Below are 26,567 nucleotides of genomic sequence, written 5' to 3' on the forward strand. Positions count from 1 at the left end.
GGCAGAGGGTAGTGGTGGAAGGATGCTTTTCTGATTGGAAATCCATGACCAGTGGTGTGTTGTAGGGATGGGTGCTGAGACCCTTGTTGTTTGTGATATATATTAATGACATAGATATGAATCTAGGGGGTGAGATTAGTAATTTTGCAGATGACACAAAAGTTGGTGATGTTGTAGATAGCAAGGAAGGTTGTCTATGGGTGGAGCAGCATATAAATCAGGTTGAAAGTTGGGCAGTGTGTTGGCAGATGAAATTTAATCCCAGGAAGTATGAGGTGACGCATTTTGGGCAGTTGTATAAAGGAAGGACAAGTACAGTAAATGGTAAGGCACCAACGATTGTTGATGAATGGAGGGGTCTTGGGGTTCAAATCCATAGTTCCTTGAAAGTGGCAACACAGGTAGATAGGGTGATGAAGGAGACATATGCTTGCCTTCATAAGTCAGGGTGTAGAACATGAAAGCTGGGAGGTTATATTTCAATTTTACAAAACATTAGTTAGACTGCACTTGCAGTGTTGTGTTCAATACTGGTTGGAAGGATATAGTTATGTTGGAGAGAATGCTGAGGAGATTCACCAGGACATTGCCTGGATTGGAGGATTTTAGTTTGGGGAGAGATTGGATAGGCTGGGTTTGTCTTCCCTGGAATAAAGGAAGCTGAGGGTTGAGAAGAGGTATATTAAATTATGGGAGGCCTGGACAGGGTAGGTAGTTAGAATCATTTTCCCAAGGTAGGGGATCATAGACAAGAGGGTATAGGTTTAAGATAAGAGGAAGGAGTTTTGAAGGGAATTTGAGGGGAAAGTTTTTTTACACAGAAAATAGTTGATATCACTCCCATAGGAGGTGGTGGAGTCAGATAAATGTAGTGATTGTGAGAGGTGTTTAGACTGGCACTGGAATAGGCAAGGCATTGAACGATATGAATGTAATACAGGCAAATGAGTTCATGTAGATGGGCAAAAAGATCGGCATGGGCATGGATAGCCAAAGGGCCCTTTTGTGTGCTGTACGGCTCTCTGACTCTAAAATGATAATCTGTTAGTGCAGTCTCACCACAATATTCAGATTGCATATGAACCTCAAAAAATATACAATGATACCAATAATTTGATGAGTGATAAAGGTTTGGCAAGTATCTGAGTATAACACCATCACCATATTGTGGTTTCTCTATAACACACTTGTCATTGGCAAAGCACATCAGTAACATAAGAACATAAAAAATGGCTCTAGAAATGGACATTTGACAAATCAGGCCAATTTCTTCCAAAGGCTATGTATAAAGTATTCTAACATGGTTTGACCAAGGAAATTCCTGGATTAACACATCTTAACGTTCAAAGCAAAATTTCAGGGCACAGCATTCCTCTGCTGTGAAATAGTGTGATGATGCAAGATCTGGAAAGATTCTATCTATTCCTCCCTCTGTAGATGCTGCTTAATTTGCTCAGTATCTCCACTTTTCCATTTTTAAACCGGATATTCATTATCTGTAGTACTTTCTTTTGTATGAGCCATCTAAAAGCCCAAAGTCTTCTCCAGTAGAAGATAATTGATAAAAATGACCATTGATTGCGTTCTCCCACTGGACCTAATAAGTAGAAGGAATTTTGCCTTGATAAGTTGTGCTGGACTGTTCTTTGCTGGTGTATCCTGGAGTTCAGAAATGGAATTTTTGGTGAGCATGGACAAAGTCCTACAGCAAACATGGGATTTTTTTCCAGTATTACTTTTGTCATTTTAAAACTGTGCCTTTTATTTCTGACCTGAGAATGCTGATCAAATAGACTACTCTTACTCACGTTATTCATGTCTTATTACATTTTAAAATCTTTGATTTGTGCTCTAAATCTTTTCTCAATAAGTGATAAAATTCTGTCTGTCACCTGTTATAGTTAAGAGCCATAAGCACTGAAATTAACCTTGTCACTCTTTGAACCCTCTCCAATGCATCAGTGTCCTGAGTATTCGACGTATATCTCTTATTCAGCATTTCCTGTTGTGTCTGTACGTTTGTATGACAATCAATGCCCTCTGCTTCTGCTGCCTTAATGTAAAATGTTGTTACTGTTATTAGCAGATTGAAGATTAATGATGACTAAATGACATGACTAAATGAGATGGAGTGGGATGGGATTTTTGGATAATCTTATTGCTATTTTGCTCAATTGGTGTTAGCTGCATTTACTGCATACAGATATGGATTGTGGCAAAAAAATGCACTGATGCTGCATTTGCCATGATACTATATGTTGTTGTGATAACACAGAACACTTGAGTGAAATGTCATTGCAAAGGGCTAATTGCTACACAGGAACATATGGACTTGGAGATGCTTTAGGACATCATCTTATGATTAAAACACAAAGTAAGGGTTGAATTCCCAGCATCTTCCAGTGATCATTTTCTTCAAGCATGCTCTGAAATATTTTGAATGCTATCCTACACTTGTGCCTGGATATATCCAAAATGTGTTGCCCAAAAAATTTAATGTTGAAGTGTCTGCTTTGACTTTGAATATTTAGCAAGAAACTTTAGTGCAATTATAAGTTCATAGTATGGATAATGGAGATCCTTGCTGACCCTTGCTCTGTTTATGTCCATGGTTTGGTCTATATTCTGTCTACATTGGAAACGGTGGTGAATTTCCTCAACAATGCCTGCCTTCACTGAGAAAGTGTATGGATTTTCCAGCATCTCAGTTTGGATCTATATGGTCAGAAGGCAGTGTTGTGCAGCAGAGGACCTTTGTTCTGGGGAGTTAAGTGTAAGGCCCGTTCTCTCATACACTTCAGTAACAAGTCAATAATGACTTGGAGCTCAGCCTTTGAAGGTGAACATGCACAATTGTCCTTTGCATACTGTGGCTCAATGACTAAAGTTGGAGTGACCTTGGTTCTGGAGTGCAGGCATTGTAGGTTGAGCAGTTTTCTATTTGTCCTGTAGTATTAATTCCTCCTCAGTGGGAAGCTAGTTCAAGGTGAGATACAGCATTGTAGAGAAAAAGTTTGAGAAAAGTATTAGAGTGATGACACAACATAGCTTAACCCCAGTCCGCACTAGAATTCAATCTGTGATGGAGCCATAAGTTAGAATCATGGCTTCCATGGCATCATGTAGCAAATATTGAGTTCTATCTCAATCATTTCCAGCAGTGAATTTAGCCCATCAAGAAATCCAACTCAGTGTGTTTAAAGCACAAACAAGAAGAGAACCAATATTTGCTTATTTCACCCAGAAAGTTTTAACCTTGCTTGTGTAATCAAATCTGGACCAGACTTTGCAGGAGGAAAGGAAGAAGTGTTCAGTGTCAACCTGAGCAATCATCATCATGGATCATGAGAGCAGAATGCAGATTTCATTTTTGTATTTTGTGTGTTAATCTCTGCCAGGTGGATGAAGAAACCCCGTTGTGGAGTTCCTGACAACTTTGGTACAGAAATCAAGACAAATTTGCGTCGTAAGCGGTATGCCCTCACAGGACAAAAGTGGAATTCTGAACGTATCACATACAGGTAGTGAACTCAAGTTTCATTGAAATGTTACAATAGGCTATGTGGTTGTAAATTGCTGTGTCTTTACGTACTTCAACCTTTCCTCATCTAAAAACTTGTGCTCTTCCTCAGGATAGGAAGCATCATATTATAAAGATTGACCTTTGAGTTGAAAAACCTACTCCAAAGTTTATGGTGATCTAGAATTCCTGATTAAACTATGATACTCCTCCTTCTTGCAGCCTCAATAACTATACACCCAAACTGGGAGAACGTGGGTCACACCAGGCTATCCGTCAGGCTTTTGATGTTTGGCAGAAAGCTACACCATTAATCTTTGAAGAGATTCCTTATTACAATATTCGATACGGTCACAGGAAGAACGCAGACATCGTGGTCTTCTTTGCCTCAGGTTTCCATGGTGACAGTTCCCCATTTGATGGGGAGGGTGGTTTCTTGGCTCATGCCTATTTCCCTGGCATTGGAATAGGTGGTGATACACATTTTGATTCAGATGAGCCATGGACACTGGGAAACATTGACCTTCAAGGTAAGAGGAGAATTTCTGCTTCTCCCTAAGATGTGAAAGGAAAAAGTGAACAGCAAGCCTTTTTGGGTTTATGTCATATTTTCTTCAGCATCTGTACTGAATCACTCATTGACAATGATTGTAATCTCAACTTTAGTTTCTCTAACTTTCTCTGCTCTGAATTAACTTCCTGATTTAACTCCCTCCCCTCTGTATTTTTCCTTCTGTACGAAATCTCATATTCATATTCATGATCAGCCGTTTGCAATCTTTCTACATCTATGGATTTGATCATTGACGTGGCCATCACTAAACTACATTTTTCTCTTAACACTTTCCACTTCCAGCCTGGAACTTTCAATTTTGTTTTGACATGTTGCCATTTGTATGGTTATACTTAGGACATCAAGTAACTATTAAAACGTATCTTCCCTTTTTCTTGGAAGGCAGTGTTCCTTCAATCTGGCAGGGCCAGCACTGTAGCAGTCTTGATATAATTGATGTGATCTTTGCATGTGTTTGTTAAGGGTTTTGATGTTCCATCCAAAGATATCATTTTGCAAACTCCATACTTGGCAAAAGGTCTACAGGTAGCACAACAGCATCTATCAGATGCCTTGTAGTTCACCTGATAATGGGAACTTAATATTTGAAGGAACATTGGGGCAGGCCCACATGTCATCACTTCAATGCACAACATATTTTACTGCTAAAATGTGCCGTATTTATTTCCTATAACAGGACTGGAGAGTTCTAATTTTAAAATCTTGAAGTTTTGAGAGAAAGACTATATTTTAATTTTACATTTGTTAGCTTTTCTTTGGGTATGACTTGTTGAAGTGTTTATCCTTGGGAATCGATAAACTAAACCATAAGTAAATGCATTTTCTGAATGAAACGATGAAGCTAATTAGCAAACAAAGTCATTACCATGAATTTATATGTATATAAAGGATAAATCACAAAGCAAAATAGGCACATGCAGTAAATCTAAAAGAATAAATAAAATCTTGTGTTACCGCATGTTAATTTAATATACAACTCATCTCATTCAGTTGACAGTCCCTGTCCATTTTGACTGCATCCATTCTAAAGAGAGTGATTTTAGCAGAAACCATTATTAATTAGATTCTTCTGAAGAAGTTTATGAGTGGGAGGAAAATTGTTTATCTTTGAAAAATGGGCACTTCTTACTTTTGTATAACGTTACTCCATTTTCCTGTCACAGCTGGCAATTTTCTGAATTATCAGTTGTTTATTTTGCTGAATCTCTATAAGAGGCCAGTCATATGAGTGCATTATTCTAACTGCATCTTTCCTGATTCCAATACTATATTAATACTGAGTGACTTCATATAAAACCTTACTACTCTTTCATTTGTTCTGCATTTTCTGTTCACCCATGAGCCCATATCTGATATGGTATATTTTAGACTGGTTTTAGGGATGACTGTTTAACAAAGCTTGATAGTAATGTTTTATTTTTGTCCAAAGGGAATGACCTGTTCCTTGTGGCAGTCCACGAGTTAGGCCATGCTTTAGGCCTCGAACATTCCAGCAATCCAAATGCCATAATGGCCCCTTTTTACCAGTGGATGGATACAGAGAAGTTTGAGCTCCCAGAAGATGACTTAAGAGGAATCCAGCAGATATATGGTAGGTACTTTGAGGGTTGAATAATTATTTGCTAGGACATATTCCATCCATTTCCTGATGTGACTTATAAATGGCAGAAAGGCATTGAGGAGTCAGCAGGTTAAACATTCACCATCATTACTCAGTCTCTGACCTGCTCTTGAAACCACAATATTTATATGGACTGGTCCAGGTAGATTTCTGGTCATTGGTCACTCAGAAGATGTGGGTGTTTAGGGTATTGACTGACAGTGAATGAATTTCGACAGAGATGGTTAGACTCTCTTTTACTGCAATTTTCATTGCCAGGCATGTGTTGGCAAAATTGTTACTTGACAATACTCAATCCAGGCAGGGATAGTGAGCATGACTTTGTGTGGGGTATGTCACGTCTTACAAACTTGATTTGAGTTTTTTTGCGGAGGTGATAAAGATGATTGAGAGCAGGGCAGTGGATGTTGTATGCATGGACTTAAGTAAAGCTTTCAATGAGGTCCCTCGTGGTAGACTGATCCAGAAAATTAAGGCACTTGGGATCTATGAAGACTTTGTAGATTGGATTTAAGATTGGCTAGGCCATAGAAGAAAGAGAGTAGTTGTGGAATGGTGTTATTCTGACTGGAGGTCTGTGACCATTGGTGTTCCACCAGGATCAGTGCTGGGACTTCTGTTGCGTCTGATAAATATAAATGATTTGGACAAAAATGTAGGTGGACTGATCAGTAATTTTGCAGACAACACAAAAATTGGTAGAGTTGTGGATAGAACGGTTGTCGAAGGATTCAGCAGGATTTAGATCAGTTGGAAATGTGGGCAGAAAAATAGCAGATGGAATTTAATCTGGACAACTGTAAGGTATGGCATTTTGGGAGGTCAAATTTAAGAGGAAAGAATACAGTAAATGGCAGGGCTCTTAGGAACAATGATGTACAGAGGGATTTTGAGGTACTGGACCATAGCTCCCTGAAAATGACAACACATGTAGAAAGGGTGGTAAAAAAGGCAATGGCATATTTGCCTTAATTGGTCAGGGTGTTGAGTATTAAAGTCATTGGGAAGTCATGATGCAGCTGTATAAAATTTTGGTCAGGTCAGATTTGGAGTACTGTGTGCAGTTCTGGTCACCACATTTTAGGAAGGATATGGAGGCTTTGGAGAGGGTGCAGAAGAGGTTCACCAGGGTATTGCCTGGATTAGCGAGTACTAGCTATAAGGAGAGGTTGGAATGCTTAGATTGTTTTGTCTGGAGAGTCGGAGGCTGAAGGATGACCTATTTGAAGTATGTAAAATTATGAGAGGCATAGATAGGGTAGATAGAGTCTTTTTCCCAGGATGGAAATGCCAAATACAAGAGGGCATTGCTTTAAGGTGAGAATGGGAAATTTTAAAAGTAATTTATGTGGCAAGGTTTTTTTACACAGAGAGTGGTAGGTGTCTGGAATGCATTGCCAAGGGAGGTGGTGGAAGTAAATACAATAGCAAAGTTTAAGAGGCACTTAGACAGACACACGAAGAGGCAGGGAATTAGCAGGTATGGACCACGTGCAGGCAGATGTGCGGCTTAAGTTGGCATCATGGTTGGAGCAGATGACTTGGCTGAAGGGCCTGTTTCTCTGCTGTACTATGTCTCTATGTCTGTCCTGTTTCTATGTTCAGACATGGACTGTGGACTGTGACTGCAGTCATCAATAAACAACCTCACTTTTCACCTTATGAAGTAGGTTATTGATGAAATAACTAAAGATGGTTAGAACTCATGCAGTGATGACCTTGGAAAAGGATGAATGACCTCTGATAACAAGAAATATCTTCTTTTATGTGAGCTATGACTCCAACCAGTGGAGTCCTCTTGATGCTACTGATTTGAGTTTACCAGGATCCTTGATGAATGGAATTCAGCTGTTTTTTTTCTATATTTGAACCAACACTGTCATAAAATCTGAAGGTGATTGGTCTTTATGGGAGCCAAAATGAGCAGGTTATTAGTGAGTAAGTGCCATTTAACTGTGAAGTCAAGGACATATCCCATAATTTCAAATATGGATAGGAGAAGGGTCGTGGAGCAGTAATTAGCTAGAAGTTGTTTTGCTTTTTGTGGACAGGATATATCTGGGTAAGTTTTCTCATTGTGTTGTAGCTTCACTAGGTTTGCGCCACATATTCTTATTTAACTACACCCGATGTTGCTCCTGTTATGTTCTTTTATACTCGTTGATGTTGAAAATTTGTATCTCTTCGTCAATAAATGTCCATCTCTTCTTTATTCCTCCCAACTTTGTAAATGGCCAGCTTCTGCTGTTTTTTGACTGGTTCTTTCATTGTTTCAAGGACCGCCGGATAGCAAACCGAAACCCACAAATTCACTGCCAACCCTGACACCACGAAGACCAAAAAAACCTGAACGTGTGCCTCCCAAAACACCTGACAGAAAACCAGCACCTAGAGACCCTGATCCAGACAATCCTGACTCTACAGATGGAACCACACAATATGGTCCAAATATATGTGATGGCAACTTTGATAGCATGGCAATGTTGCGGGGAGAAATGTTTGTGTTTAAGGTAAAGATGGATTGCAGATTGAGTTACTGGGATCCTCTTGTTTCATTTTTGGTCAGCAGTTCCTCAATAGGTCTGTGTACCAATGATGTAAAGAACATTAAAGAGTTTGTAAAGAGCTTTAAAGAGTTTGGCACAACCCTTGTTGCAGTACGTTATTAGTAGCAGCAAAATCATTTATGTTCTGCAGGCTCTGTCTTTCACTGCTTTCTTCAAGTGATGCTAACACAGACTGGAATAATTACAAAGTTGTTTTTCCTTGGAAAACATCAAGGAGGCAGTAGTAGGGTTGGAATTGCTTTTTTTCTATCCAAACCCCAATGCCAGCTACTGAACAGCAATAGTGGCATTGTTAACTCAAAAGCTCACAGCGTCTTGCAGCAACAGTAGTGGATCAGCAAGAATGAACTTGCAAACATGCAGTCAACTACCTTAAAGGGCTACGGAAATACTATCTCACACCAACCCACTATTATATTAGCTGCACAGCAGCCTTTAGGATTGTTAGATCTTTACAAGCAGAGATGGTTTTGATAAGTAGACTTGATCAAAAAGAGTAATTTAAAAAGTTTAAGATTTTGCAGATTCAAAATTTTTTGAAAGTGTGATCTGAGTTTGCTTTCCTGCCCAAACAGGGACTTTGGTTTTGGAGAGTTCGAAATAACCGAGTATTGGACAACTACCCAATGCCTATTAACCATTTCTGGAGAGGATTACCACCCAACATTGATGCAGCATATGAACGGCATGATGGAAAATTTGTGTTTTTTAAAGGTAAGTTGAAACTAGCTTTTCTGTTTGGGGAAGTGAAATAGTACACAGATGGAGAAGGCTGGATGCCGCAAAAAGTTAAGTGAGGATGTAAAGGGATGTGATCGAGTATGTTTAGCACAACAGAGTGAAAGATGTGTTGAGGCTAATATTTTCACCTTTCCTGGTCTGAATAGGCTATTAAGCTTCTTGCTATGTTGTATTCTTGATATGGGCACCACTGCTGCTCTCCTCCTCAGATACTTACACCTTCTTAGTGAGACCACCGAGTTCCTTCCTACAGTAGCTGAGGTATGTGCCTCTTTCTCCTTCAGACTGCACCTAGCAGTAATTCCTACAAGGTGTCATTAAATTGGGATGTTACCCTCGCTCAGTGCCTACTGGCTACCTCCTAATTCTGTTTGTGGGCTGTCCCTTTAAATCTTATCATGTGGATATGTACAGTTAGGCAATGCAAACTTTGGAAGTCAAAATTAATTTGTTCATTTGAGGTCATATTGAAGACTCCACTCTACTCTGTTTCCTTCCAGGTTTCCTCATGTAATTTAGTCTCCACGCCCAATTTGCATCCTCACCCACTCCCCGTACCAAAAACATGAGACTAATATAATTCTGCAGACTGATTTATCATCAGTGCTGGAGCTCCTTGCACAGGCTTCAAATGGTCCCATGCCATTTATTCCCCTTGATACAGTCTCAACCTTTCCTCTCGGAAGCCTAAATAGCACATAGGGTTATGGTTATAATGCATTGGTTAAACAACTGGACTACTAATCCTGAGGCCTGGATGAACAATCCAGAGATTTGAGTTCAAATTCCACGACAATAGCTGTAGAAGTTAAATTGATGGAGTTTTTTTTAAAAAAGATAATCTTAGTATTAATGACCATGAAATTACTAAATGGTTGTAAAAACCCATTTGGTTCATAAATGCCTTTCAGAAGAGGAAATCATCTGATCTTACCTGGTCCAGCCTATTTGTGACTCCAGCCACACAACGTGGTTGACTCTGAAATGCCCTATTAAGTAACTCAGTTCTACGGTATTTTGAGATGGGCAATAGATGCTGACCTTGCCAGTGACAGCCAGAACCCAACAAAGAAAATATTTAGTGCGCAGTGGCTTTGTCATTCATTACTGGATCTTATTTTACCCAGTTAAGTTCTGTTAGGTCTCAATGGGGCATCAAACAGAGTTGCCAAATTTGAGGGATCTAGTATGAAAATATAACCATAGACTCCTTTCTATTTCCAACCATCTTCTTAAACCTGCCTTTTCCACACTCAATATCATCAGCAAGCACAAACTCTTTGTCACCTAAACTGGGACTATTCATTTAGCTGCCTGCAACCATCCCTTTATTCTCTGTCCTCATTCTGGCGGAAAGGCCGAAATGGAGTAGAGTTACAGAAATGTAGATAGTCAGTGGATAGCATGGGTGGGGTTGAGGAGCATGGAATCATGGAAACTTACCCTGACATATCTGTTTGAACTCAAGACCTGGTTGTTGTTAGATTAGTTGTTGAGATCAATCTAACACCTTTTGGTGTTCTGACCCTGTTTCACCACAAGAAGTAGAAACAGGAATAGGCATTTAGCCTCTTGAGCGTGCGCCACCATTCAGTGAGATCTTGGCTACTCCCTTACCATAGCACCACTTTTACAATATGTGCGTAACTGTCGGTTCTGTTAATATCTAAAAATCTTATCAATCTTTGCCTTGAATGTATTCAATGATTGAGCCTCCATAGCTCTTACATGGTGAATTCCAAAGATTCACCACCTCCTGGGTGAGAAAATGTTTTCTGGTTACTCTCCTTAATAGCTAACCACTTATTTTGAGACTGTGATTCCTATTTATAGAGACCTCATCCCAGGAAAACATCAGGTTCACATCTACGCTGTCATGCCCCTTATGAATTTTGTGTTAGTGAGATCACATTTCATTTTTCCACAGAAAGTAAAAGCCCAGTATGCTTAATCACTCCCCATATAACAAACCCATTGTCCCGGGAATCCATCTGGTAAACCTTCCATATACTCCATCTGTTGGAAGTATATCCTTGAGAAACCAGACCTGTAACAACATTCCCGATAGGTCTTATAAGGGTGCTATATAATTGGAGCAATATGTCTCCACTACCGTATTCAAATCCTTTTGCAACAATACAATTTGCCTTCCTAATTGCTTGCTGAACCTGCATTTTAAATTTCAGTGATTTTATTTACAAGAACACCCGGGTCCCTTCAAACACGAACACTTTTCAGCCTCTCACATTAAAAAATATTAAGTTTTCCCATTTATTCTACCAAAGTGAATGCCTTGTGTATTATATTACATCTGCTGTGTCCTGTCCATTCACGTAGCCTATCTTTCTCCCTACAAAACCTCTTAACATTCTCACAGGCCACACTGCTACCTAGCTTTATATCATCAGCAAACTTGGATGTTAAAGTTAGTTGTTTTTGGAGAATGAGGCCCCTGATAACTCGAGAAGGCATCTTCTAAACCTGAAGTCGACCCTTTCACTACCTCTGCTTTACCATGTTGCTTGCTCAATGTCCTTATCTTTCTTATTAGACACCATCTGAGGCTGCATTTGATTATTCACCGATATTGATGCTCTGTTTGATCCTGAGATGAGCTCTAATCACATATCCACTCCATCACCAAAGCTACCTTTTATAATGTCACTCTGCCTCACTCTTTGTAAACTTTAGACTTGGTTCTTCCAATGCTCTTTTGGTTGCCCACCACACTCCCCTCACCCCCAATCGTCCACACCCTATAAAGTACTATAAGGTAAACATCCATCTCTGCTTTCCATATCTTCAAGTGCACTAAATTTTGTTTGCTCTGTGGCTCTTTGTAAAACATTAATTTAAAAATGCTTATCTTTGTTTCCAGTTTCCTCCTTGGCTTTGGTGCTCCTTTTCTTTGCGACCTCCTCCAGTCCCATTGCTACTTAAGGTTTTCCCTCCAATTCTGCCAACTTGTTCATCCCCAATTTTCAATGCTGCATCATTAGTGCTTGTGCTTTCAGCTATCAAGGCCCCAAACACTGGAATTCCTTCCTTAAACCTCTTTTTTTTCCCCTCTCCTGCTTTAAAACATTACTTAAAACCTATCTCTGACCAAGGTTCAGTCTAATGGATCCTTAAGTGGCTCTTTGTCAAATTTTGCTTGATAATTCTCTTGTGAACAGTTTGCACAACATAAATTCAAGCTGTTGTTCAGTGTTCTCTGTTTCATTTTAGCTCCATGTTCTCCTACTGATGAGGGAAATTATAGTTCTCCTCACTTGATTTATATTTCCTTGCATCTCTGCATCAAGCAGAGCAGCTAAGAGAACAGTGATGAGAGTAACCAACAGTAAAAGCGATTGAAAAAATAAGAAATCTTTAACCTTTGACCTTGAATCTTTTTCTGTATTTTTATTTGTTCAACAACAAATTACCCCATAGGTGAGAAGTGTAAGGGGCCATCATCTACTATTTTTGAAGGTTTTGGTATGAAATCCAGGAAAATATGTGTTTGTTGTACAATTTGCCTTTGTTTCCAGACTTCCCAAACATAAGCACAGAGCAGCTGTGGGCGATGCAGCATGTACATCACATGAACATTCCCAGAAGACTGTTTACAAATTCCATTTCCTTACAAGCACACATACTGTGTGTGGAGCTACACAGCATATGGATGGAGCTATTGCCTTTTGCCAAAGCCAAAATTGGACATAGGCAAGCTGTGGAAATTAAACAAGGCTTAGCAATTTCAGAGATCCAGAAGTAATTGTCTCTGCTACTGGAAATGATAAACAGTAGGCATTTTTATTCTAAGCATATAAGAGATATAAACCAATGATTGCATATAATCTCAACAAACAATAATATGTATCTTCATTGGAAAAGTCTTATGTAACCTACTGCCTGGATGGGATTCAATTTCTTTTCCTGCCAATTAAAGAGTTCTCATTGCATATGTCAAAGACACAAAACAGCAAAAAGTATTTTGCCTGTGTATCTGTCCCTGTTCTCTAAAAGCTAATTTTAATATCCAAGTGTAAATGAACTTTTTGGGCCTGATATTATTGGTATCCTACTCTGGTGACAGATTTAGCAGGATAGAGTTTTTGGCTGCCAATCTGCTTTGGACCTGACCCAAGTCATTAAGTCATCTTGTTTATCCAGCCAGCAGAAGACAGGACTTGCACTGCCACATGCATTGGATCTTTTTGATAGTTTATCCTGTGCTCAACTAAAAAAAAGTTGGCGTTTCTTTCCTTGGGACATTATTCACAACAGAGATGCATGACATGAATTTTAGGCAGAAAGTACAGTAACCTGGTTTGGTATTCTTGTCTGATGCATTCCATTTGTGAATTGGTTTAGTTAAATTCGAAATATAGCATCATTCTATAGGATAGATATTATATGGAGCAGGATTCAAACTGTCAGAGTGGCCCCAAGAATTTTAAATAGTGGTGCCTTGAAATTAGAAATCCTTGTTTGTTGCACTAAATACATGCTGCATATATGATGCTAATGGCCAGTTGGATCCCCTGCAAAGTATCATGAAATTGGCAAAGATACTTAACAGCACTATGGTAGTTTGCACCAGAACTGTGCACTGAAACAGGACCTGTTGCAGTTCCCCAAGGGAGCTGTGTGATAAACTTACAACTGCCATGTCATTGCTACACTGATTTCTGGCAAGAACATGAGACCTTAAAGGAATTTTTTCCATGATAGCCACAGAACTGCTGTATAAGAGGATGCTATGATGACATGGAGGAGAGTCACAGAGATCTCTGTGTGTGGGCAGCCTATCCCAGCACATGGTCATCATTGAGGTCTGTGCTGTGATCCCATACCAGTGCAATGTGTGGAATGATAAAGGGCATAAAGATCATAGTGTTGTGACTTGTACAAATGTTCACAGAGTTATGGAGCAACCATTAATGAGATCTCCATTATTCTGGGTATTGAAAACTAAGGTTGGTTGATGTTGCGTGTAAGACATCAATGTCACAATGCAGGACCCTTTAACTGGCATCGCATTTCCAATCCCTATATAGAAAACATAGAAAACCTACAGCATAATACAGGCCCTTCAGCCACAAAGTTGTGCAAACATGTCCCTACCTTAGAAATTACTAGCTTACCCATAGCCCTCTATTTTTCTCAGCTCCATGTATCTATCCAAAGTCTCTCAAAAGAACCCTATCGTATCCGCCTCCACCACCATTGCCGGCAGCCCATTCCACACACTCACCACTCTCTGAGTAAAAAACTTACCCCTGACATCTCTGTACCTACTCCCCAGCACCTTAAACCTCTGTCCCTCTTGTGGCAACCATTTCAGCCCTGGGAAAAAGCCTCTGAATATCCACACAATCAATGCCTCTTATCATCTTATACACCTCTATCAGGTCACCTTTCATCCTCCGTCGCTCCAAGGAGAAAAGGCCCGAGTTCACTCAACCTGTTTTCATAAGGCATGCTCCCAATCCAAGCAACATCCTTGTAAATCTCTTCTGCACCCTTTCTATGGCTTTCACATCCTTCCTGTAGTGAGGCGACCAGAACTGAGCACAATACTCCAAGTGGGGTCTGACCAGGGTCCTATATAGCTGCAACATTACCTCTTGGCTCCAAAATTCAATTCCATGATTGATGAAGGGCAATACACCGTATGCCGCCTTAACCACAAGGTCAACCTGCACAGCTGCTTTGAGCATCCTATGGACTCGGACCCCAAGATCCCTCTGATCCTCCACACTGCCAAGAGTCTTACCATTAATACTATATTCTGCTATCATATTTGACCTACCAAAATGAACCACTTCATACTTATCTGGGTTGAACTCCATCTGCCACTTCTCTGCCCAGTTTTGCATCCTATTTATGTCCTATATATGACATGCATCTAATTTTTTAGTGAGTGTTCAATGAACATCATAGATTGCAACCAATGGCTCCAGTTTATTCCAGTAAGGGAGGAAGCATGTGCTAAGGTGAACTGTGCACAGGAATGCACGGGCCAATTTCCTGATGGACTCAATTTCACTTTTGTGCACAATTTGTGCATGAGAAATAGACACATCGGTCCATTTTCTAGGCTAATATGTCATTTAACTGCTGTCTGGAATGGGAAGAGAGAACATTGCAGAACAGCAACGTTGGTGAAATGTTTGTGTACTGATAGGCGATTAATTAAATCTAATATGGCCTGATTGCTTGTTGGTTCTAGAAAGCTTGTTTGCAAAATCTATCCTGAGCACATTTCAGATATGAACTGGTTGGTTTGGGCCAAAAAAACATGACTGTTAAAATCCTTCTTTAAAACCACTCTGCATTTGCTACATGCTTGTCTAATTGAAGCACTTACGCATTTTGCCATTTCACAACTGCTACCAGAGGGCACACCAAGCACTAGCACTAGTACTAGTCCTCCTCAGAGACTGATGGCTCTTGAGGACAAAGGCTAATTCCTCTACTCATGCCACTGCACAAAGTCTAGAATTCTGGTCTTGCCAGAGAATGTAGTTAACCACTGCAACCAATGAACCATGAGGAACTTATTGTGCTTACCATAAGAATCCATTGGATGTGATTCCAGTGCTTGATCATTGCCTGACAATTTTGCAGCAGAAAAACTACTTGCCACTTTTCAGACCATCCCTGAATTGTCTTGCAGCATTGATATTGGTTTATTATTGTCACTTGTACCAAGGTACAGTAAAAAAAACTCGTCTTGCTTACCGTTCATACAGATCAATTCATTACACAGTGTAGATTCATTGAGTTAGTACAGAGTGCATTGAGGTAGTACGGGTAAAAACAATAACAGAATACAGAGTAAAGTGTCACAGCTACAGGGAAGTGCATTGCAGGTAGATAATAAGGTGCAAGGTCAAACAAGGTAGGTTGTGAGGTCAAGGGTCCATCTCGTTGTATAAGGGAACTGTTCAATAGTCTTATCACGTGGGATAGAAGCTGTCCTTGAGCCTGGTGATATGTGCCCTCAGGCTCCTGTATCTCTGCCCGATGGGAGGGGGAAGAAGAGAGAATGACCTGGGTGGGTGTGGTCTTTGATTACGCTGGCTGCTTCACCAAGGCAGCGAGAGGTATAGACAGAGTCCATGGAGTAGAGGCTGGTTTCTGTGATGCGCTGGGCTGTGTCCACAACTCTCTGCAGTTTCTTGCGGTCCTGGGCAGAGCAGTTGCCATACCAAGCTGTGATGCATCCAGATAGGATGCTTTCTATGGTGCATTGATAAAAATTGGTGAGTATCAAAGGCGACGTGCCAAATTTCTTTGTAGAGGAAGTAGAGGCGCTGGTGAGCTTTCTTGGTTGTGGCGTCTATGTGGTTGGACCAGGACAGGCTATTGGTGATGTTCACTCCTAGGAACTTGAAGCTCTCAACCCTCTTGACCTCAGCACCGTTGATGTAGGCAGGTGCATGTACTTTGCACCCTTTCCTGAAGTCAACGACCAGCTCTTTTGCTGACATTGGGGGAAAGATTGTTGTCATGACACCATGTCACTAGGCTGTCTATCTCCTTCCCTGTACTTCCGACTCATCATTATTTGAAATACAGCCTACTATGGTGGTATCATCTGCAAACTTGTAGATGGAGTTAGAGCAGAATCTGGCCATGCAGTCATGAGTGTATAGGGAGTAGAGCAGAGGACTAAGGATGCAGCCTTGTGGGGCACCAGTGTTAAGAATAATCGTGCTGGAGGTGTTGGTGCCCATCCTCACTGATTGCGGTCTGTTGGTCAGAAAGTCAAGGATCCAGTTACAGAGAGCAGTGTTGAGTCCCAGGTCTCAGAGTTTGGTGATGAGTTTGCTTGGAATTATAGTATTGAAGGCAGAGCTGTAGTCAATAATAGTCTAACGTTGGTGTTTTTACTGTCCAGATGCTCCAGAGATGAGTCTAGGGCCAGGGCGTCCACTGTAGACCTGTTACGGCAGTAGGCGAATTGCAGTGGGTCGAGGTTGTCTGGGAGGCTGGAGTTGATGCGTGCCATGACCAGCCTCTCAAAGCACTTCACGATTGTGGGAGTCAGAGCCACTGGTTGGTAGTTATTAAGGCATGCTACCTTGCTTTTCTTCGGTATCAGGATGATAGTGGTCTTAAAACAGGTGGAGACCACAGATTAAAGCAGGGAGAGGTTAAAAATGTCTGCAAATACCCCTGCCAGCTGATCAGCACAAGATCTGAGCACTCAGCCAGGAACACTATCTGGGCCAGATGCTTTCCTCGGGTTCACTCTCCAGAAGACTCTCTCCTCGACGGTGATCACGGGTCCAGTTGCATTGGAGGCTGTCAGGGTGGGTGGTGACAATCCACTTCCCTTCTGTTCAAAAGGCGCATAGAACGTGTTAAGCTCATCAGGAAGGGATGCGCTGTTGTTAACTATGCTGCCCGACTTCGTTTTGTAGACCGTTATAGCATGTAAGCCCTGCCACAACTGATGGCTGGTCTAGGACTCTATTTTGAACCAGTATCGTCTCTTGGCATTCCTGATAGTTTTCCGGAAGTCATACCTCAATTCCTTGTAAAGGTCAGGGTTACCAGATTTGTGTGCAGCAGTCCTCGACTTCAGTAAGGAGTCGATCTCCCAGTTCATCCATGGTTTCCAATTTGGGAACATTTGTCCTCTTTGGTACACAGTCCTCAACACACTTGCTGATAAAGTCCATGTTGGTGATGACACACTCTTCAAGGCTGGCAGCTGAGTCTCTGAACATGGACCAGTTCACTGACTCAAAGCAGTCATGTAGAAACTCATCTGTTTTCTCAGACCAGCACTGCACAACTCTCTGTACTGGATCCTCCCATTTCAGTACAGGCATAGCTGTTTCATTTGCAGGGTTACAAATGGAATTGATCATTATGCAATCATCATTGAACACCCCTGATACTATGATAAAAGGAAGGTCATTGGTAAAGCAGCTGAAGATAGTTGGGCCTAGGACACTTCCCTGAGGACCTCCTGTAGTGATGTCCTAAGGTTGATACAAGACCCATCCTTTCCTTCTGGCTTGGCTGCAGTCCATGAGGTGCCAGGTGACTTATCACATGTCATTTCCACCTCTAAACTATCCTCCACTTCCACACAATGCCAGGATCCAAGATGGTAGATGTGACTGTTGAATGGAGTCTGTGGCAGCCAAGCTCACGATTGACCTCTCCTCCATGGAGCTAAGCCTGATTGCATGTTAAGTTCTCCAAGTTTGTTGTTGCAGGCACAGTTTTATGGCATTATCTCCAGCAAGAAATTAATATGTTGTAATTTGGCTTGGTATTGTGCGTCTGTGTGTGGAAAGTATGAGGTGTGTTTCTGAGTGTTCTAATAGTGGTGGGTATCTGACTTTACTTAGGAGTTTTGATTGCTGGGGATTTTTAGTTGAGTGAGGAGTGTGTGAGAGTAGTTGCATATTTGATGGTAAATGTGTTTTGTTGCTGCCAAATGTGTGAGCACACTCCCACTTGCAAGGTCTTTAAACTTCTTGCAATACCTAGACTAAACCCCAGGTGCAATTCTGCACGGTCACCTACTGCTATTGCATCTTCATTTCTACCATGGGGGATTCCTTAGTCTGAGCAGGCACAGCCTCTCTCCATGAGGCTATTTTTTGCTCAATGTACTTGGCATTCTTTACACTTGGGCTAAGATGCCTAGTTTTATATAGTTTACTATTTTAAATTATAAAACACCAAATTTTTTTAGGTTCCATTGGTTCCTTTCCCACCAGGAGGGTTTAGTCTATGGATTTTGTAATTGTTGATTGGCCAACTGGGGGTGTGCTTCTTTGATGCAGAGCTGGCCCTGTATCAATTATCGGCAGTGTTGAAAGGTGTCTGTTCCCAGGTCTGTGCTGCCATTCTTCTCTTAGTGCTCCCCAAGTTGCATGATTTCCAGCAGTAGTTGGATTCAGTGCTTCCTTCACCTCAAGAGTGCAGGTTTTCAACTGGTGTGTGGAGCTTCTGAAACTAGTTGTGGTTTGTGGACCATCTTATATGCTTGAGTATTTGCACTAAGCACATACCGTGCCATTTTAATGCATTATCTTCTTTCACAATTGAATTTCTAGACCTATACATTGAGACTTTAAAGGTGACAAGAATTCACATTGAATTCAAAAATTAAAAGAACTTTACCTCCATTTCCAGGTGACAAATTCTGGCTGTTCCATGAAGCAATGCTGGAGCCAGGTTACCCCCGTCATCTGATGGAGCTTGGTGCTGGAATGCCTCGTGATGGGATTGATGCAGCCATTTGGTGGGAAATTACTGGTCAGACTTATTTCTTCAAAGGAGACAGGTCTGGTTTGAATTATTTTGCCACTTTCAGTTTACTGTAGGACAACTTGGGTTTTAGTCTCCTTCCTATTTATAGTCAGTACCCCCGAGGAAAGCCCTGGGTCCTTTCTGCTTTGATAGAATCAGTACTAGATCAAGTGCTTGATCATCAATATCCCTTGAAAATTGTAGCCAATGTTATTTAGATCTCTGTATTTGGTATTGACAGATGAAGTTTTGAACATATTCAAGTTAGGTACTGTAGAAAGTTCCATTGGACCCTGCCTAGATAACCTTTCAGGAAATAAAACAAAAGAGAACCAGCCAGGGAAGGGTGAAAAATTCCAATATTCTTACAGTGGAAATGCTGCTGCAGTATTAGGAGAGGTTCAAGGGTCCATTAGAGGAAACCCAGGACCTTTTCCACTACTTTCCTGGGCTGAAACCATCATTTGCTCCAGAGCCTAAGAAAGCACAATAAGCAAGGTGAGTGGAAAGATCCAAGACCCACTTTCTCTGCTCTATACCATAGTTTACATATAACAGACAATGAAAAAGGAGGGCCTATAGGAGTTGGAATGTGGCAAAGAACTCCTGCCAAGAAGTATTGAGTCTGGCAGTAGGATTCACCACATGAATCTTCCCTCATTCCCTGCATTGATCCTTAAAACTTCAAGTTGGATCATGGATTAGAGTTCTGACCAGAGGTTCAAGAATGCACAATTATAATAAATTCATTTCTCTGTGACCTCAGTGTAAGAGCTTATAATCATTCTGAAACTGTAACTGTACTCTGAACTCAGGGCAACCTTTCAAGCAGATGTAGAACTCTTTTCAGCTTATGGAGTATGAGATATTCAGCTATTTCCCCCAGCCCAATACGTTTCAATTTATGCTTTGTCAAGATTTCTTACTCTTATTTCATTTGTCTTGTTTGATGCCCTTTTTATATAAGATTTTCTGACCTGGTTTCAGTCCCCTTGTGTGTTGCTTGATGTAAATTCAGTTACAGAGGTTTCGTTCCCCTTATTCAGAGAATAGTGTGAGGTTGGGGAAGACTGGTTTGCAAAGCTATGAATACTGCAATAACATCGAATGTTGAAAATACTTTCTGATGATTTCAGCTACTGGCGTTTCAGTGAGGAAAGGAGAGCAGTGGATAGTGGCTATCCAAAGTCAATAAGTATTTGGAAAGGAATTCCATCATCACCAAAGGGAGCCTTCCTCACGGATGATGGAGGTAAGGAAGAGTTCATATTAGGAATTACGACAAAATAATTAGTCAGGTCTGGCAGACCCTGATGAGCACAGTCTGTCGAATGGAGGAACATCCTATTTGTTTAATGTAAAGAAATGGAATTAAACTCAAGGTACTGAAGATATCATTGTATGACGTAAACATCAAGGCATCATATTTTCAAGCAGTTCACTTTCCACATTAACATCATGTAGTGAATGTTTTACAGTCACAGTCGTATTTCAGATGAGTACCCAAATACTGACGGGGTCTTTGTGTTGCAGTAAGTAAATGTTTGCAGGAATCAGCTGATCCCCAGTGGCAAAATAACTTTGTCCAGTAAAATGCTGAAGGAATTAATCATACAGCATTTCTATCTACCATTGTATTACCTTTGAGTTTATTGAGTTGCCATGTCTAAACTGATTCTGTTTGATTGGCAGCTTACACACATTTTTACAAAGGTACCAAATACTGGAAATTTAACAACCATCTGCTGAGAACAGAGCCTGGTTATCCCAAATCCATCCTCCGTGACTGGATGGGATGTCGTGTGGATGTTGAACCTGATTTTACTGAGAAGGAACCGAATTTGGATATTGACAATGTTGATGATGATAATGATATCGATGATGATGATGAAGAAGATGGGACAAAGGAAGATAAGGAAAAAGAGAGGGAAGAAGAGGTGGACATTCACATTAATATCCCTGTGGATGACTATACCAGAGCCATGAATATAGTGATTGTCATAGTTCCACTTATTCTGCTGCTCTGTATTCTGGGATTGATCTATGCCATCCTCCAACTGCAGAAGAAGGGAACACCAAGACTCCTGCTGTACTGTAAACGTTCAATGCAGGAATGGGTTTGACATTCATGCTGGTGTTTTTTTGCTAAGTGGCTCACAACTTTGGGCCACAGATATTGAGTACAGTTGACACTGCTTCTCAATTTTATTTGTTTTGCTTTAAACGGTCCTGCTCAAAGATGTTAAATGAAGCATTGGCCGTAAGAAACGTATGGAATTTGGGGTATTTTGACATGGTTCCAATGAAATCGGGCTGAAAGAATTTGTGATGTGGTCCTAAGGTTTCATATCTCTTTGCCTCCCTCCCCTTAACTATGCTAAGTGGGATGGTACAAAGTGAAGCCTGACCTGAGGAATGACTCCTTTTAGTGCTTCTGAAAGAGTTTCATTGGCTATAAATGATGAACTGCACCATACAAAACACTTGAAATTATTGATATTGTTTGAACACATTATTCATTGTGGTTAATTCATGAATAATTTCTAACTGCTACACTTACTTTAATACACTAAAAGATTTCCACTCCCAAGTTGAAGATTTTCTGAATATTGACGAGGATTAGCCTGTAATGAAGGCAGAGCAACTGGTGATGGTTACAAGTTGTGGAAGAATTGGAGCAGCCACAAAAGACTATGGTGTTTTTTGTACCTTAGAATTATTGCATTTAGAGCAATTACCCCCAGAAAATTTTAATAATTTCTCTATATATAATTGGGAGAAAGCTGCTATTCCACAGTATCACTGAGAGATAATTACCATAACTTACTATAAATGTTGGAAGATTTTCATTGGCTCTCCTATAATTCTAAGAGTTAGATGATTCTGTGAGATGTCCTTATCAGTATTATGATTTTGTTGGGATTAGACCTATTGAAAGGAAATCATTCCACTTTACTAGATTTTAGTAGAGGACCAAAGAAATTTGTTCATTGACTATTGATTTTTTGCTCAAAGCTTTGCACATGTGCCTTTCCTATAGATTTGGTTATTGATCCTGTAAACCATCACCATAGTTTAACAGGAGCCCTGACTTAACCCCTCAGACTGAAAGCTGAGATTCTTTGACTGTAGCCCAATTCCACGCTGCAAGGAGGAGGCAGATCCCATTAACTGTAGATTTGTCTCTCAAGCCTTCTGACTGCCAGGCTCTTTAATCAAAGGAGAGCAAGGGTTTTAATTGTTAAGAGGCAATTGCTTAAAAGGCGATTGCCTTTGTGGATAGTTTGGTCCTCAGAAGAATATCATATGTATAAATTGTCAAAGTGCCCTTGTCAGTAATGTGACTCTGTAAACATCATAGGCCTGTGTCTATATTGGACACAGTAGTCTGCCTGACTGGTGATAATTATTTACTAGAGTGTTTTTTAATGGGGAGGTATTCTGCAATCTGATGGTTTTAACCTTGAATGGGCATTGGAAATATTAAAAAAAAGGATGTATCAAGAATATGGTTGTCACTTTCTGCTATTAAGAACTTAATTTTGGCAGAATTTGCAATTGCAGTCTCTTTTAACATGCTTCCAGGACTTCATCAAATCTCAATGAAATGCAGTAAAAAACAATTTTTTTTACCTTGTAGTTTTTTATGGAATTCCTATAGTGTGTAGCCTCGTTATCATTTGCACACAATCCTCTCAGTGATACAATGCAGAACCATAGGGTTCAGGTTCCACTAACAATATTGAACTGTACATCTTCACCTCCAACAAAAACTGGGACACTTTTTAACAGCTAATTGAACAGCAAAACCTGGAAGAGCCATAACTTATCACTTTTTTTTTCAGCAAAACTGAAATCTTCCTCTTGAGCAGCTCCCGGCAGCTACATACCATCATTAGCCTCTCTGGGTAAACTTCAGGTTAAGTTAGGCTATACATATATATAGACCTATAGTATTTTCTTCAACCTCCAATTGAACAAGTTCTTCCACTTTATACCATTGCTAAGATTTTCTTTGCATCTGCAACATTGCCTATCTCTTCTGACCTTCCCAAAAATCCAAAGCATAATTTTATGGAGCCTATTTCCTTCCATCTTCTACAAATCAGAATCAGGATTATTATCACTGACATATGTCGTGAATAACTCATTCAGAACAGGACTTGCATTCTCAGTCGTACAGGAATTCTGAATTCCCATTACTATAGCACAACCTTTTTCAAGCTCCATTTGGATTGGCAGCTCCAAGAAAACAGACTTAACAATTTTAATACTTGGTTCATCCCACATTTCCTCCTATCATTATCCCAGAGTATGCTATCTACTTCCCTGACATTGCGCTTACAACTGCTATGCTGATTCCCAACTTTCCTACCACTTTGTTTTCCATGTGCTCTTTAAACTTCTCTCATTGGCCATGTAAGTACCCCACAATGGTTGTTTATCCTTATTCATCATTTTTGTTCCCATTGTAAATCCCTTTGGGACACCTTCCTGCTTATGAGTAGTGTAAAGGAAATTGATAATAAACATGCATTTAAATTTTCAGAAAACTTTTGACAAAATACAACACAAAAGTTTGGTACAAAACTAATGAAAATTGAGTGTAAAACCTCAAAACGGTCAAGAATTTGGTTGATGTTCCCGTTGGGTAAAGGCCACATATGATCAATATTAGAATCTCTTCATCTTCTAGGACATCAGAGCATCTTGGTTCAAAATGTAAATATTAATTAGTCAAATTGGTTAATGCAGTCAAATCAGTGAGGCACCTAGGAAGCAATTGAAGAGCTTGATAAAATCTGCAATAAAAACAAAATGCCAGAAATACTTTGCAAGTAAGTCAGCATCTAAAGAGGGGAGAAAATTTCAGGTTGCTGATCTTTCATCAGACCTATCAGGTAAAATCCATTCTTGGCCACGACAGTCATTGGTGAAACTGTGTGCAGATTTTATGAACAATTGCAATTGTGTGATACACTGTGAATGGTGTTGACATACCCAAACTGCAGTTGGAAAGAGAAAGAGGATTGTTTGTAGACTCAGCACACAATGGGTCCAGTCACTGGAAAATAAATGCTGAGCTTTATAACCAATTATTAGATTAAATTAGAAAATAAAAGTAATGTTGAAACTTTGTTGATCAAGAGACATTGAGACTTCACAGGTGGTGCTCAGAAGAACCATCCCTAACACCAGAAATTGTTACAACAAAATGTGGAGACAGTGGAATGAATGGTCTCCTTCTATGATTCTTTGATGAACCTTGAATCTTTCACCTTGATAGAAGATGACTGAGAGGTGAGCTACAAAATGAAAAGTCCCATGAAAAGTTAAATTTTGAAACCTAACTTTGTTAAACCCAAATAGAAAAAGGTTCCATCTGGTAAAATATATATTTAGGTCTGATGTTCCTAAGTTTTCCTTCAGAGTAATTATCTTTGGATTGGATACAAGGCAGGCAAAATTTTGGAATCGTTAACAGACTGTTTAAAGCTGAGAATATGGCTTGTTTTTTTCTCTAGATGGATGAGCCTAGATCCAGCAAGTAGCCTTCCTCAACCATAAAGTCTTTGTAAACTTATAAAAGTTCACAGATCCCAATTCTGAAGCAGCCAGTCAAATATTGCAACAACCCCCAGTGGGGGGTAGAGAAATAAAAAGTTTAGTTTCTTCTGGATGAAGATCAGATAATCCCAGGATTACTGTTGCCAGAGTTACATCAATGAAGATAAAAAGGTAATTTTAAGATCAACTAATGGCCTTTTCATATTCAGTTAATATTTTAGAATTACCCAAGTTGTCCACTCAAGTATTGGATAGTCTGATCCAAAGCAGAAAGAGTGGTATTCTGATTGGGATTCTGCACCAGTCACTCAGAGGGGACACTGATTCCATATCACACACTCCATGTGCCTTTATATTGAGCATTTATCAAAACTGGGAGCCTATCACACCCTTTCTAGTAGGGCTCTTCATTCTAAGCTAACCATTGCAGGGTGTAGAAGCTGCCCAAAATTCCAAATTTGCATTTATATGGTGGTCAGTTAATTTTTTTTTGTCTCTTTGTCACACATTGCTGTCATCAGTCCATGATGATGTGGTGATTTAAAGGTACCTTTTGAATTTGGTGCTAATTTGGACTGAGAGGGTGGTATTCAACAGTGACCTCACCAGTTTATTATAACATGATCTGGACAAGTTGTATTTGTACATATTTTTCAGGCAGGAGATCACATATGCTGGATTTGTGTGGTGAATCTTTACAAAATAAAGTCAAATAACTAAATCTGATAGCAACACTGCTGAACTGTTTTACTGTCTGAAACTGGTTCCCATTACCTCTTGTCCAAATCACCCACTGCATTACTGGTCACCAAACATTGCTAAGGTGCTTTAATCAATGTCACTCAATGTACCTAGAAGTCATGCAATTTAGAAACAAATGTTAGAAGTATGTTTTTATTTTTAAAATAAATTTGTCGTGTATTTAGATTTTCTGATGTTCTTTTTTAAATTGGTTCATGCTGGGCGTGTGTTACAATTAAATACCACATATAAAACTCCCTGCCTCTGCAGTGACTGTTAGTGACTTTTTTGATACAACATTTATCAGCACATTCATAACACCAGGATAAGAAATCATTCATTTCAAAATACATTGCATGATTTACAGTAAATCACCAATTGTAGTCCACAGACACAGTAGGAAGAACTATTTCTCCTCTGACCCAGAACTTAAAAACTTCAGCAGATCCAGGAATTTGCATATTCTCCCCAAGGCTGTGGGTTTCTGTCAGGTGTTTGTGTTTCCTCCCACATCCCAAAGATGTGTTGGTAGGTTAATTATCTACTGTAAATTACCCCTTAGTGTAGGTAAATAGCGAGAAGAAACAAAAGGGAGGTGATGAGCAAAGTGAAGGAGAATAGATTGCAAGACTGATGGGTTTTCAGTGCTGGGAACCAATGGCGGCCTCCTGTGCAGTACTAAGTCCTGGTATGCCATGGATAAGCAGTTACCATTTTACCAAGGTATTTTACCAAGGTATTAAATATTTGGAATTCACAAAGCTTGTACATCACTCACTCTTGCCTGCACTGATGGGGACTCTATAGTTCAGCCTAAAATAAAAATAAAGAATATATAACTTAGAAGGAAGGTAATTCTTTCTCATAATCCAACAGCTTTATGGCCTCTTTTAGTAGTAGATACCTTTTACAAAATTAAACTGATTCATATTATTAAAGTACCATGGTGGAATTTGCACTCTC

At 40.0% G+C, this 26,567-nt stretch overlaps 1 protein-coding gene across 1 annotated transcript in view; it reads left to right on the plus strand.

The window, feature by feature from the left end:
• The window catches only part of mmp15b (matrix metallopeptidase 15b), a 56,893-nt gene extending 31,060 nt beyond the window's left edge, over nucleotides 1-25,833 (plus strand). The window contains exons 3-10 of the mRNA XM_052028636.1: nucleotides 3,399-3,521; nucleotides 3,743-4,050; nucleotides 5,524-5,685; nucleotides 7,993-8,225; nucleotides 8,858-8,996; nucleotides 19,179-19,329; nucleotides 20,432-20,547; nucleotides 20,988-25,833. Of these exons, the coding sequence (XP_051884596.1) occupies nucleotides 3,399-3,521; nucleotides 3,743-4,050; nucleotides 5,524-5,685; nucleotides 7,993-8,225; nucleotides 8,858-8,996; nucleotides 19,179-19,329; nucleotides 20,432-20,547; nucleotides 20,988-21,418 (1,663 nt within the window). The 3' untranslated portion in view covers nucleotides 21,419-25,833. The remainder of the gene's footprint in view (nucleotides 1-3,398; nucleotides 3,522-3,742; nucleotides 4,051-5,523; nucleotides 5,686-7,992; nucleotides 8,226-8,857; nucleotides 8,997-19,178; nucleotides 19,330-20,431; nucleotides 20,548-20,987) is intronic.
• The last annotated feature ends 734 nt before the right edge of the window (nucleotides 25,834-26,567 follow it).

The sequence above is a fragment of the Pristis pectinata genome, chromosome 13 (assembly GCF_009764475.1).
Source record: "Pristis pectinata isolate sPriPec2 chromosome 13, sPriPec2.1.pri, whole genome shotgun sequence".
NCBI lineage: Eukaryota > Metazoa > Chordata > Chondrichthyes > Rhinopristiformes > Pristidae > Pristis > Pristis pectinata.